The sequence below is a fragment of the Bactrocera tryoni genome, chromosome 3 (assembly GCF_016617805.1).
Source record: "Bactrocera tryoni isolate S06 chromosome 3, CSIRO_BtryS06_freeze2, whole genome shotgun sequence".
In the NCBI taxonomy this organism is placed as follows: Eukaryota; Metazoa; Arthropoda; class Insecta; order Diptera; family Tephritidae; genus Bactrocera; species Bactrocera tryoni.
In genome coordinates, this window is record NC_052501.1 from 63,959,935 (window position 1) to 63,974,922 (window position 14,988).

Genomic DNA, 14,988 nt, shown 5'->3' on the forward strand with positions numbered 1-14,988 from the left:
AAATTCATAAGCGATTAATGAGTAGTATTTAATACAAGATGTTGTTATATTTTAATCGTACCTAATTGGAAATGTCAATTGAATCTTAGCGCCCTCGGTAGGGCCCTTTGTGAAACCACTAGGATTAAAACCCAAAAATTGTATTTTTGCAACTTCCGAGTCATCGTCAAGAAACCCTCGACCGATGTTGGAACGGACTCGGATTTTTATTCGGCCAAAGACTGTAAACTCGGCAGATTTCTTCCGCTACAACAACAACAACAACAACATTGTTTTTCTGAACAAAGCCTTGCAATCACATAGAAGATGTTCTATAATATCATCTTCTACCTCTTGACAACTTCTATAATAGTTTTTTATGGTGTTCCCAGTCTGCTGGCATGTCTGTCAATTCGACAATGTTCGATTAGCACTTTTACTAGAGTTCTTATGTCATAAGTTTTGAATTTGCGGCCAGTATTCTATTCATGCCATGTTTACCCGCTTGTTGAGTAAGTTAGTGATTAACTCCACCGATTCAGCTATATCATACAGGTATAAATTGTTTCTTTTTCGGAGAAGTACCTGCTCTGACTAGTGACTAGTTCATCTGCTTCACAAGAAGGCTTTCTTTAATTGCAGTGATCTCCGCTTAGAAGATACTGGAGTGGTCTGGTAGCCGATTATGGTATATAATTAGCGTTCTAAATTGAATTATTTTAGTTTGGTGATTTGGCGTATTAGTTTGGTCATCTTCACTTCAATCTTAGCTAGTATGTGTAACTCGACGAACTCTGGAAGTTGAAACAAAGTTACACCTGTTCAGAAATGAGTGAAAATAATAAAGAAATCACTATATTTTGAAATTTTTGTATAAAAAATCGAAGAATGCCACGCAAGCCACCAATGAAACTTGTGAAGTTCACAGAGAAGGTGAAGTAAAAAAACGAAAATAATTTTTCGACTACCCAATATTTCGCGGTTAAGCGGCTTCTTTAGGCCTTCAGGACTTAGATTATAGTGCCTCGCTGTGCTACATTTATCAGCATTTATTGCATATATTCTCATGGATGGTTAAATATCAGATTAATGAAAATAATGCGATTTTCGGATGGTGTTCCATAGAAATGTTGAGATTGTTAACATTTACATTTTTGAGTTGAACATAAAGCAGCACTTCACTGCTTGAAAAAGCCGGTTTTATAGCATGATTTTGAACTGCCATCTCGGCAACAAAAGTATTTTCAGACAACAACAATGCATTTACTGTTTTCCACCATTGGATCTGGGAAGTTATTTCTTTATTTAAAAATTATTTTTAATAATTTCTTTTTATTTAAAAATTATTTTAATAATTTCTTTTTATTTAAAAATTATTTTTAATAATTTCTTTTTATTTAAAAATTATTTTAATAATTTCTTTTTATTTAAAAATATTTTTCTTTTATTAAAATAAAATAAAAAAAAAAATATTTTAATAAAAAAAAATGTATGTTTAATATGAAAATTATTTTTAATAAAAATCTTTTTATTAAACAGTCGACAAATTGAAACAAGTAATAAAAAATATTTTTAGTTAAGATTTTCGAGATTACAAAATAAAGAGAAGTTATGTTAATTCAATTATTTTTTAAAGCATTGTTTGCAAGTTAAACCGGCACAAAAGTGTGAAATCGGCAGCGTTCTCCAAAAATATACATACATATACTTAGGTGATGTTTTCTGCCACTACAACAACAACATAAACTTACCTGTGACAATTTTCATGCAAATTTCAGATATTAAATAATTTAGTTTCTACATATTATTGCAATATTTATTTAACTTGTTAATATTTATGAATATTTCTGTATATTTGTAATATAATATGGCATTTAATTGATATTTAATTTGTATATATAGTTTTCTTAATACAATCAATATTTGTTTATGGGAAAATAATTGCTGGCTTGTAGTGGTGCGTCTAATAAATTTTAGTTTCAGATAAGATTTGTGATTTATAGAGAAGAATGCGATGACTTCTAAATATGTACGATATATAAAAATAAATAAAATGTCTTTTCAACTCTTTTCGAGGAAATTGTTAACGTAATAGTAAAAATATATAATAATATATTTTATTGTTAACACAATTTCATAAATTTGGGGGTATCAAAAGTGTCTTTTACTATATATATTTCGAATACAACTTTTCTAAACACATTTTTTACTTAAGTGTAGGTGTGTGTATGTGTGTGCGGGCTTGTGTGCAATATAGACTACATTACATATACTACATAGACGAGAAATTGCTTAAATGCCATTAAGTGGGTTTGAGTATTACATCGTGACTTCTTCTTTCATTTTTCATTTATTCGCTTCGCTTCACATCGTGTCGTTTTGCTTATATGAGCAATATATGAATTTATAGTAATTAATACTTAGTTGTCTTAAAAGTAAGAAATTATATTAAATTAGCACATTATTAAGTTTTCGAACTTAAAATAGTTTTTCTTAATATAATCGGAAGCTATATGCTATAATGCTATGATTATGACACTATGAAGTTAACTTTTAAAAGTATGTGTACAAAATTGAGTCTTAAATTATTATTAAATTAGTTACATAAAAATGTTTGTATGTATGTAGGTGTCTACTTAATCTAGGCAGGAAAAATAGCTACCATGGAATTAATCGTTTTTTCTATAGAACCATATATGAGGAAAAAAATTAATTGTCATTTATTTGTGTATATAATTTCAAATACATATTTTTAGTTTATAATAAATGTGAGTATTGAGTTTTAGTCAACATTGTAAACTCCATATTTTTTTAGTTATGGGAATAATATATGTAACAAAGAAATTACAATTTATAACAAAAAAAATACAATAATAAAAATTACAAAAACAAAAATTAAATGATTACGAATTGTTTTCATTGTATTTAAAAATTCGGTATCACGTACAATTTCGGCACAAAGCACTACGAAACAATTTATTACATTATTTGTTTGGAAAACGAAAATGAAATATTTAACCTGAATAATAGCAAATGTTTCGTTCTGGGAGCTTCAAACTTCCTCACAAACTTAATATACTCTCTTTAAGGTAAAAAAAAAAAAACAAAAAAAAAAACAAAAAAAAAAAAAAAAACAAAAAAAAACAAAAAAAAAACAAAAAAAATTATCACTCTTGTCAACTAACGGCAATTTTTGTAATTCATGAACAGAATAATTTCAATACAACATAAAAAGTAACTAAAACTAAAGTAATATAATTTTTATTAAAAAAATAACAACCAAAATTAATAATGAAAGAAAAGAAGACTTTTTAGTTATTAATATTGATTAAATTAAAAATAAAGCAATTATAATACTATACACAAACTATTTCTCAATAAAATTTTTGGAAATTTTAAAAAGTAAACTTTTGAATATGACATTTAGAAAATTTTTGCATTGCTAATTTATATAAATAACATTTAAGGAAATAATTAAAGTCGCTGCAATAAAATAAAGAGACACAAAAATCAATTTACACAAAATACAAAAAAAATAAAGAAATAAAATATTATAACACTAAATATTAATAATAAAATAAAATAAAATAAGATATTAAAAGAAAAATTATATCGCAAAAAACCTATGTAAATAACTAAATGTATAATAATATTGTAAATATTATTCGTTAAACATTATTTTGCTTAACTACCACATTGAGAAAATTTTACTTTATTTCTTAGAGCAACAAAACCATAAATTCAAACTTTTTTGAATAATTTTGCACAAAAAGCACATCTAATTCCTATAAAAATAAAACAGCACAATGATTACAAATACAATATTAAGAACATAAAAATTAAATTCATTTCGCAAAATCAAAGACCTCTCTTTTCTAACGCATTTCTTTGCGAAATTTTCATTGCATAATATTTTAAAAGTACCTGAAGTTTATTTCGCCTATAGCACCTGCCATATGCTCTATACTAGTCGAATAATACATACATTTTAAACAAATAATTAAATTATTAACAAGTGCAAAAGCACCTGGCACATAGGAATATTTACGTGATTTATACCGCGTTTGTGACAACCAAAAAGTTTATCGATAGCTACCAAAAAACATATAATTAACATGTGTTTAGATAATACAACTTTATACATGATCAAAAAATCGAAAGCTGTAGTAAATAATTGTTACAATTATTTTCATATACTTCTTACTTGCTCTCTACTCAGCCCTATGTGTATATGCATGTATACACGTATATTGAGATATAAAAGTAAATAACATACTTCAATGCTTACTAATTTTTGCGTGTTGCATCCTGTATTATAATCTTATTTTTCTGACGCGTCACTTTCGTGGCGGGAGGTGTTGATATTAAGCGTTTTAAATTCTCTTGTGGTATGGCCGCTGCTAATTGATCCTTATCCTTTTTACGGCTACTGCTACCGCCGGTCTGCTCGTCAGCAGCACAGCCAGCCGCTGCGGCAGTCACAGATTGACCGGCATAACGTGTGAGCACTTGAAATTTGGCAAATAGTTTGTTCTTAGACTCGCGTTCCTTTTCTTTGAATTTTTCCAAGGGCTTATATTTGGCCAGAGCATCGGGTAGCGGACATATTTCCATTTCACCATGTTTAGGTGGCTTCAAAATTTTACCACTCACTGGTACGGTGGGCTTGTAAAATTCTAGCTCGAGATCAGAGTCGGAGTATGGCGATGTTGTGTTAATAGCGCCGCCAGCTGTGTGCAGCTGTTGTTGATGGGCTAGCGCAAGGTGTGTAGGACGCAAGTAACGTTGTTGTTGCTGTTGTTGTGCATCACTGAAATTCAACGAACTAGCCGATGCCGAGGCAGAGGTCTCTTCAGCGAGATGACGTAACATTAATGTGAGTTTCATTTCATGTTGCCGCTGCAATAGTACGGCGTTACGTTCACCCTCTAGACGCGCCTGCCGCACTGCATTCGAAAGCACCCGTTCCTTCCACTCCCAAGCATCGCGTTCGCGTTCCAACTGCATTAACTGCACTTCCAGCTGACGCGAAGAGTCGCGCAAATCTATTACCTTTATGAAATACTTATACAACAGCGTGCGCATTTCTTCCGGCGATAGTTTATTAAGACGCGCCATGAGCATCTGTTCGCCTTTCTCACGTTGCAAGCGTTCGCTGGTATCGATGGATTTGTGGCCGCAGATAAGTTCATTCTTGAATTCAATTGCTGCATCGATGGCTTCGATAGCCTCATCGCATTCGAGTAGCTTGCGCTCCTCGCGTTGGGATAGCACTTTGTCGCGCTTTAATTTACGATCGAGCGCGCAGCGTTGTTCGAGTAAGTGGTCACGTGTGCGTCGCAGATTGCGTATTTCATGTCGCAGACCCTCCTTTTCACCTGTGCCTTCGGCATTGTCGCCATACTGTTCCAAATTCTCCGATTTCTCACGTAACACATGATCTAAATGTGAGATTCTTGCTTGCACCTCTTTCAGATTCTTACCCCGCTCGGCATCTTCGACTGTATTCAAGTTGCCATCTAGCTTCACAAGCGCTTTGCTGTTGGCGCTCTGCGTGTTTTCTTTCTCTTTGAGCACTTTCAACTCGTGCTCTAACTGTTCGCGTTGCTTACGATCTTTCTTCAATTTCTTTTGTAGCTCGTCGATGAGTTTTTTGGATTCATGCAGAGATTGTTGTAATTTCTTTACCTTTTGTCCACTCTCGCCGGCGATATGCTTCATTGAGGCGAGATCTTGCAACCGCTGTTCTATGTGTGCGATTAAAGCGCGCAAGCGTTCGATCTCAGACTTATCCTTACCCTGGACTATGGCTTTAGCCAACTGTTTTTTAGTCTTTTCATACTCAGACTCAAGTTTGGATTTCTTCTTATGGAAACGTTGTTTGGCTGTGGAGCGTGTGTCACTATTTTTCACCAGTTCCGTTATAATATTTTGTTTCAACTGCATTGTTTGTTCTACTTCCTCTATTTGCCGTTGGCGCGCTTCGATATCTGTGACCAATTTGCGCAATTTCTTTTGTACGTTTTCCAGTGGCGAATTAATTACAGCGCGTAATTGTGCTGCATTCTGCAGGTCACCTGAACTCTCAAGAAAGTCGTCGGATGCTTTTGGTGCTGTCTGTTCACGCGAAGCCACGCGGTTGAGCATTGCGATCTCAGCACTTGATAGAGTGGCTCCGGGCTGTATCGATCTACGTCGACCTAGACGTTGCAAAAGTAAAGTCTAAAAGCAAAATAATTGAGAAAATTAGACTTAACAACATACCTCCCATGGATGGCTTGCGTTCATCTAATTTTTCACTAGGTTGACGTTGTTCGCTCAACACTAACTCTAAGCTCTGAGCTGACTCCTTTCGTCTTGCGCTCTCCTGACTTTCCATTACAGCTTTTGGTTGGTTTTGTATAAATTCTTTATATTTTTCTTCTATTAAAGTATCTGTTTTTATGCGTAACTCCTCCATAAGCGTTTCTAATTTTTCCATCAAATCAGGTCGTTGTGACTCACAGTCCGATTCATTATCCGAATTCTGTTGAAATGAAGTTTCGGGATCGCTAACAACCTCTTCAGGCTCTTCGGCTTCTTGTATGGGTCCTAGTTGCTTCTGTGAGCGTATAGCTTCAGCAGAGCTTAAACATTCCTCACATTCTTGCTTGAGAAAAAGCCACTCCTCAATTTGTTCTTTGTCCAACTCAGTCACAGCATTTGAAGCAGCCAATCTGTGGATTAATTATTAATTATCAATCGGTAATACAAATGTTTGTCTTTTTTATTCATTATTTACTTTGAGAACAACCCTTCGGCATTGGATACCAATTTGTACCACTGACTTGCAGCAAACTGTAATCCGAATGTATCTGCTCCCACTGGTATACCAGGACCACCGCCTCCAGGCAATTCGGGCATTATTGCTTCGGGAGAGATGGGTGTATTATCGTCCGAAAATGTGTTCATAATAACATAATTTCTGACACATTGTACTTTGAAGGCAAATTGTAAATTGCAGATTGTTTCATTGCAATCTCGCTCCAGTGGCGAAACACATAAAATAAGTAAAGTTTGTGCGCGGCCACCAAATGAGTCTTTCAATAATGTAGTCAATGTCGTTTGATTATAAGGTATATTGCCATTAGAACCATACATGAGTGCTGGATCAGTAAGTGTGTTTACTACCCGCTCCAATGTTTGCAAACCCACATCCTTGGGTAAGCTTGCCGTTTGATCTAACGCATTCAACATGAATACACGATCAGTGCCACATAAATCGGAGAAACTTGCTGTTGAAAGACGGTGTTGTATGAGACCTTCTTTTGAAACCCATTGTTGTTCGAGTGTAAGCGTAAAAAGGGTATGGCTTATAGATAAATCGTCGTTACTGTTATTGTTAGAAGACTGTTTGGCATTCAAGCCAATTTGTAACCAATGAAAAACATCTGTTATACTATTGCAATGAACATTGCCCACACCCAATAAATCATGAATAGCATCGTCGGTTATCTCCACCCAACCGATATTTATAGCATAAGTACGTTCTAAAAAAATCTATATTATTTAAAAAATCTTTTGCACCATTTCAAAATTTACCTGGATGGTTGGCCATATGGGAAAATATTTCGCGTACACATCTTTGCACCACGCCCTGTTCGGACTCACTATACACACACTCCAAACCAGGTCCGTAAAGTGTGTATGTTTTACCAGTTCCTCTTTGCCCATATGTTACAACAGAGGCATCGAATCCTTCCATAAACAAACTAATCAAAGGAAATACGGTCTGATGGTAAATTTGACTTTGTGTGCAATCCATAGATAGAGCATGAGTCACGGGAAATGAATGCGGTCCTACTTGCATTAAACCAGCGGCAATGCCGTTGTCTATTTGACCAGGCAAAGCAGTGGGTGCGGTGTTTAGGAATCCCGGTGCAGTCATTGGAATGGCTTGCACATAAATGTTGGCCTCAGCTCTGTTAGGTTCATTTTGCAAGTTTATGGGACCTTTATCTCTAGCATTTTCATTAGCATTAAAATTCCCATTGTCATCTTTTTGCGTTGTTATTTGCGAATGTTCATCAGCCCCTAAAATGGATTGCGTATCTACAACATTGCCAGCTGATAGTAGTGGTGTCGTTACAGCCGGTGGTAAGCAGGGGTAGATACGGACAGCAACTTGTATCGGAATTTCCATCATATTCGATGCACTGAATGTACACTCAATTATGCCAAATTATTGCAACGTTGATGGTACATGTTAATTCACAAATTATCTTGCTATTATTTAACAATTTTATATTTTATAAGCAATTTTCACAGCTAGCTCACAATAAAATTTTCTGTTTTTCCAGTCTGAAATCAGTGTTGTATGGATTTTACTCGCTTTGTGTTACATAGGCAACACTTCATAATGGCACCAGTGATGCCAAATTCATAACTTATGGCATGTTTACAATTTACAGCCCAATTCTCGTGCCCTCACAAACATCACCACCCTCTCTATTGTAAGGTTTTTGAGATTACTGAGGTTTTCCGTATGCTGAGGTGATTTCAAAAGCACAAATGCTTACAATTACGTCACTAATTTGTGATGTCTTTGAACATTTTACTTCATTATGATTAAAAATAATTATACATATTTATGTTTAAATAATTTGGACAAGATTTTATTTGTAAATTTGTATGTATGTTTTATTTAATAAATGGGCGAATAAAAATGTATTTATGTTTAAATAATATGCTGTAATGTTCCTGGCATTGAACGAGGGCAAAACGAAATATCTCCTGTCATCAAACAAACAGTCGTCGCACTCGCGACTTGACTCTCACGTCACTGTTGACAGTCATAACTTTGAAGTAGTAGATAATTTCGTCTATCTTGGAACCAGCGTAAACATCACAAACAATGTCAGCCTGGAAATCCAGCGCAGGATTGCTCTTGCCAACAGGTGCTACGTCGGACTGAGTAGGGAATTGAGAAGTAAAGTCCTCTCTCGACGAACAAAAGCTAAACTCTATAAGTCGCTCATAATTCCCGTCCTGCTATATGGTGCAGAGGGTTGGGCGATGACAGCAACCGATGAGTCGACGTTACGAGTTTTCGAGAGAAAGGTTCCGCGAAAGATTTATGGTCCTTTGCGCATTGGCCACGGCGAATATCGCATTCGATGGAACGATGAGCTGTACGAGATATACGACGACATTGACATAGTTCAGCGAATTAAAAGACAACGGCTACGCTGGCTAGGTCATGTTGTCTGGATGGATGAAAACACTCCAGCTCTGAAAGTATTCGACGCAGTACCCGTCGGGGGAAGCAGAGGAAGAGGAAGACCTCCACTCCGTTGGAAGGACCAAGTGGAGAAGGACCTGGCTTCGCTTGGAATATCCAATTGGCGCCACGTAGCGAAAAGAAGAAACGACTGGCGCGCTGTTGTTAACTCGGCTATAATCGCGTAAGCGGTGTCTACGCCAATTAAGAAGAAGAAGAATGTTGTCGCTGCTCCTAAATCGTTCTTCCACATTTTGAAATTTTAAAAATAAATAAAATTATTATATATCCACCAAATTCAATAAATTTGCGAAATTATTTACTTTTCTTGATTGTCCATTACTTTATTTTGTTTTGATTGTTTTCAACTCATGTGGTGAGTGTTTTGTGCCTTTTGCTTGTGAGGTTTGAGCAAAAATAATCTCACAAAATAAACCAGTTGTGAGGTTTTCTCAGAATAGGGCTGTTATATTCCCATGTTAATATAATACTAACAGTGCAACTCTGCTCCTATCGGTTATTTACGGCCAACTTCGTTTTCTTTTATTTGCTGCAAAAGGTGAATATTAAACGTTAAACGCGTGTTTTTCGCGTGCAATTTGCTTTCTGAATTCGTTTTTATACGTTTAATAGTGCTTGCAATACTCAAAAACTTGTAATTTACCACCATCTAAGGCACGTAGCACTGTTTTAAAATGTCGAAAAGGCGTATAGAAGTCGGTGAAACCTACAATTCGAAGGCGAAAAAGTAAGTGATACACACATGCAATCGTGGAATAGGCGCAATTTAAATAGAGTTTGCATATCTCATTTAATATATATCTAATTTTTTTAATCAAAGGGATTATGATCCATCCTCGACAACGTTTGCTAATGCCTCTACAGTTGCGCCCATTACCGGCAATGTAGTTGGTGCCACGCGCCAGCCGGGTGCTATAAATCCCTACAATATGAAACCCTATACACAGCGCTACTTTAACCTTTATAAAAAACGAATTACGCTACCAGTTTTTGAATATCAAGCTGACTTTATGCGTTTATTAAACGAACATCAATGTATAGTTTTAGTGGGAGAAACTGGTTCCGGTAAAACTACACAAATCCCACAATGGTGCGTTGAGTTTGCTCTGACGAAAGGTAAAAAGGGTGTCGCTTGTACACAACCACGTCGTGTGGCAGCAATGTCTGTGGCACAGCGTGTTTCGGAAGAAATGGACGTAGGACTTGGCGAAGAAGTAGGATATTCTATTCGTTTTGAGGATTGCTCATCTGCCAAAACCGTACTCAAATACATGACTGACGGTATGTTGTTGCGTGAGGCTATGTCTGATCCCATGTTGGAACAATATCAGGTTATATTGTTGGATGAGGCTCACGAACGTACATTGGCAACAGATATTTTAATGGGTGTACTGAAAGAAGTTATAAGGCAAAGAAATGATTTGAAATTAGTAGTGATGTCCGCCACATTAGATGCCGGCAAATTTCAACAGTATTTCGACAATGCACCCTTAATGAACGTACCGGGTCGTACACATCCAGTAGAAATTTTCTATACACCCGAACCCGAACGTGATTATTTAGAAGCAGCCATACGTACAGTAATACAAATACATATGTGCGAAGATATTGAAGGTAAACAAATTAGACAATTGAAGTTTTCTGGCTAACTCTTAAACAAATTTCAGGTGATATATTGATGTTTTTAACTGGTCAGGAAGAAATAGAAGAAGCATGCAAACGCATTAAACGTGAAACTGACAACTTGGGTTCAGATATTGGCGAACTTAAATGCATACCACTTTACTCAACTTTGCCGCCAAATTTACAACAACGTATTTTTGAGCCTGCCCCACCGCGCAATGCTAACGGAGCCATCGGACGTAAAGTTGTTGTATCCACCAATATTGCTGAAACATCGCTTACCATTGATGGTGTTGTTTTCGTGATTGATCCAGGATTTGCGAAACAGAAAGTCTACAACCCCCGTATACGTGTAGAGAGTTTACTTATTTCCGCTATATCTAAAGCTTCGGCACAACAACGTGCTGGTCGTGCTGGGCGAACACGACCAGGAAAATGCTTCCGATTATACACTGAAAAGGCTTATAAAAATGAAATGCAGGATAATACCTACCCGGAAATATTGCGTTCAAATTTAGGTGAACATTACTATTGGGAAAATTAATTTTATTGAACAAAGTATATAAGGCATTCTGCATATTATTCTAGGTACTGTGGTTTTACAATTGAAGAAGCTTGGTATTGATGATTTAGTGCACTTCGATTTTATGGATCCACCTGCACCGGAAACACTTATGCGTGCTTTGGAATTGCTTAATTACTTAGCAGCTTTGGATGATGATGGCAATCTTACCGATTTGGGTGCCGTCATGTCTGAATTTCCATTGGATCCACAGTTGGCAAAAATGTTAATAGCCAGCTGTCAACATAATTGCTCGAATGAGATACTCTCAATAACGGCAATGCTGTCGGGTGAGAATGCGCGTATAAATACCAAATACGTGCTTTATATTTTTATTTGTTATTATTTAAAACCAAACAGGTAGTTAATTTTTTTGGAAGGATTATTATAATCTTTTTCAAGTGATAAGTGATCATATGTAGGGGAGGGAAAAATTGCACAATAACTTTTTAGCTTCTAATATATTGAGGTTCAGAAAGTCTTGAGTTCAGGATAATTCAATATGCTATTAATATTTTGCGCACAAACTTTTTTGCTTCATAATGCTTGTTACTACCACTTTAAGTTAGGATTTAATTTTGAAGGAAAATTTGAAATTGAAATTTTAGCTAAGCAGGATATTTTTTCTAACTTATATAGATATTTATTTTGACATTGTTATAGACTAACGAACTGACAGATATTTTCCACTGTTGCTAAATACTTATTTATAGTTATAATGCAAAAGAAAAATTTTATCAATTCATTTGTCTTTTGCATTCACCACTGAAAACAGTTTCACGAGCGATATTACAACTTTAAACCATTCTTCTCTTCAGCACTGCAAATTACTTGTGTTTTTTTCCTATTTCAAGTTCAAAATTTCGAAGATAATGTTCGAAGTTAAGTTTAAAACAGCACTCACAAACTTGCATATAAAATTTATTTTAAACATAATGTGCTGTAGACTAAATAATTATTGCGAAAAAATTAATGTTAATTTGTTACTAAAATTCACTTTACTCTTTACTTAAATTTTTAATATAGTGAATTAGTAGCTTTAAATTTTAAATAATTGTTAAAGGTTTAAATAGTGTGTGCGTATTGTGTGCATTTGTATAAAAAAATCGCTCTTGAAACTCACGACAAAATTACTCAACCAAAACGCAATTTCATTTGCCAATTTAGGCATTGTCTTTAGGGGCCAATTACGTAATTTACTGAAAAATTGCTTTAAAATCGCAATATTCGAAGATTATCAGCAAAAGTTTGCAATCATATGAAATTCTTAAAAAAAAATGTAATAAAAATTGAAGAATTTTGCTCGAAATTAAATACGAAAATTAGTAAAGCAAAATAGGACTCTCCTTCAATCATCAAATTTGCTGTGAAACATAACTCAACTGCGTTTGTGTGGGATTGTGCCGCGTTCAATGGATACGTGACGCCGCCAACCCAAAACCAAACCACTTTTCTCTCTCTTCCTTTCTACACTCTTACTATTATACTCTCGCCTCACCGCACAATGACAGTGCCGCAATGCTTTGTGCGACCGAATGAGGCTAAGAAGGCTGCCGACGAGGCAAAGATGCGTTTCGCTCATATCGATGGTGATCACTTGACATTATTGAATGTCTATCATGCTTTTAAACAGAGTAAGTTGAACTAAATTATATACTATTTCCTTTAATTCATAAATAAATCAATTGTATTATTTAGGTGGTGAAGACCCCAATTGGTCTTATGAGAATTTTATAAATTTCCGTTCATTGAAATCAGCCGATAATGTGCGTCAACAACTCGCACGTATAATGGATCGTTTCAATTTGAAACGCAGCAGCACAGAATTTACATCCAAAGACTATTATGTCAACATACGCAAAGCGTTGGTGCAGGGCTTTTTCATGCAGGTCGCTCATTTGGAACGTACCGGCCACTATTTGACCATTAAAGACAATCAAAATGTGCAGTTGCATCCGTCTACATGTTTGGATCATAAACCCGATTGGGTAATCTATAATGAATTCGTATTGACGACGAAGAATTATATACGCACAGTTACGGATATTAAACGTAAGTTAAATTTTCCATACATTTTCTTGGGGAAATATCAATAACACCCATATAAACTTTTAAATACGCTTTCAGCGGAATGGCTGCTCACTTTAGCGCCACAATACTACGAAATGACAAACTTTCCACAATGCGAAGCAAAAAGACAACTGGAAATGCTGCAGCAGCGCCTCGAGTCAAAGCAGTTTCAAAAGGGATTTTAATTTAAACGCTGCCGCAACATGCGCCAATTACAATTCCGAAAGTTTTGCCTTTTATTTCATTGTTATCTCTAAGTTACTATAAACAACAATTTGTTTGATTGCATACACATATAGTTTGATAAATTAGTTTTTCGCAACAATTTTATTACAATTTTGAACTGACAAATAATATCTGCGTCCACAGTTCTTTAATAATTTTAATAACAACAATAAATGCGCGTTTGATTTTCTTATCAAAGCGTAAAATTTTATTAATATGCACTGAAATGTCGTATCACGTGATTTGAAGTTTGCAAATTAAAAAATATGAATAGCAAGAGCTTACATATATACTTATAGACATACATATAAAATAAACGATTCATGTAAAATATGGTTAATGATGCAATTTTCGACTACTATATACATATATTTCTAATATCGCAGAACTAACTGTCATTTAATGAATTTTATCTGAATGAATTGCGTTTAGCAGTAGCAAATATACATACATATATGGATAAGGATGGAAATTGTGTGACTTTTACTGCAGATATTTAGTTTTGCAAATAATGCGCTATAATAAAATAATAACTATTAAAGTATTTTGTTTTCTTTCTTTTTTTTATTTTTTTTTTAATTTTTTTAATTTAATTTTTATATATTTGTATTTATTTATTTTTTTTTTCTTGTTTTGTAATCTCTAAAATCTTTATTTAAATATAATAAAACAAATTATTCTGAAATGCTGAATTGAAAAAAAGTTTAATCCAAAATGGGATTGTAAAATAAAAAAAATAATCTTAAAAGCCGGATTGAAAATTAGAAAAAAATGGGTCCCAAATACCGAATAGAGAAAAAATTTTGATCACAAACAAAGAAATAGTTTTGGAATGTATGTTTTTTCGCATTTGCCACTTCGTGTTCTACCATTTGAAACTGAAGAGCTGTCATCTGCAAACTAACACATTCAAATATTTTTACAATATTTTATCAATTCTTGATCGAAGATGTTGGGATTTAAAAGTTAAATTTTCAATTTTTTTTATTAAATTAATTTTAAAAAAATTAATCACAAGCAATAAATTTTTAATTTCGATTTTGGAATTTAAAATTAAATTTTCAATTTCTAATTCTCATTTTGAGATTAGTTATCTAACTTCTAAATAATCTACAAAATAAAAATATTATTTTTATAATGGATAATTTAAAAATTATAAATCTAAATTAAATCAAAAAATGTAATTTTCAATATAATTCTTCCTTAGTCATATTAAAAATTAAATTTCTAATCACAAAATCCAATTTTT

The 14,988-nt window shown here is 34.2% G+C and overlaps 2 protein-coding genes across 2 annotated transcripts; one reads left to right on the top strand and one right to left on the bottom strand.

Moving 5' to 3' along the window:
- Positions 1–3,688: 3,688 nt before the first annotated feature.
- Positions 3,689–8,300, bottom strand: LOC120771559 (kinesin-like protein costa). The gene is made up of 4 exons (XM_040099621.1): positions 7,561–8,300; positions 6,761–7,508; positions 6,244–6,695; positions 3,689–6,179 (listed from the first exon to the last, which is right to left on the bottom strand). Exons 1-4 carry the CDS (start codon positions 8,162–8,164, stop codon positions 4,267–4,269), a joined length of 3,717 nt encoding a protein of 1,238 aa, XP_039955555.1. The 5' UTR covers positions 8,165–8,300; the 3' UTR covers positions 3,689–4,266.
- A 1,485-nt stretch (positions 8,301–9,785) lies between these two features.
- Positions 9,786–14,283, top strand: LOC120771257 (putative pre-mRNA-splicing factor ATP-dependent RNA helicase PRP1). Its single transcript, XM_040099174.1, has 7 exons — positions 9,786–9,986; positions 10,080–10,873; positions 10,927–11,400; positions 11,471–11,734; positions 12,956–13,078; positions 13,143–13,496; positions 13,572–14,283. Exons 1-7 carry the CDS (start codon positions 9,934–9,936, stop codon positions 13,697–13,699), a joined length of 2,190 nt encoding a protein of 729 aa, XP_039955108.1. The 5' UTR covers positions 9,786–9,933; the 3' UTR covers positions 13,700–14,283.
- Positions 14,284–14,988: the final 705 nt, after the last annotated feature.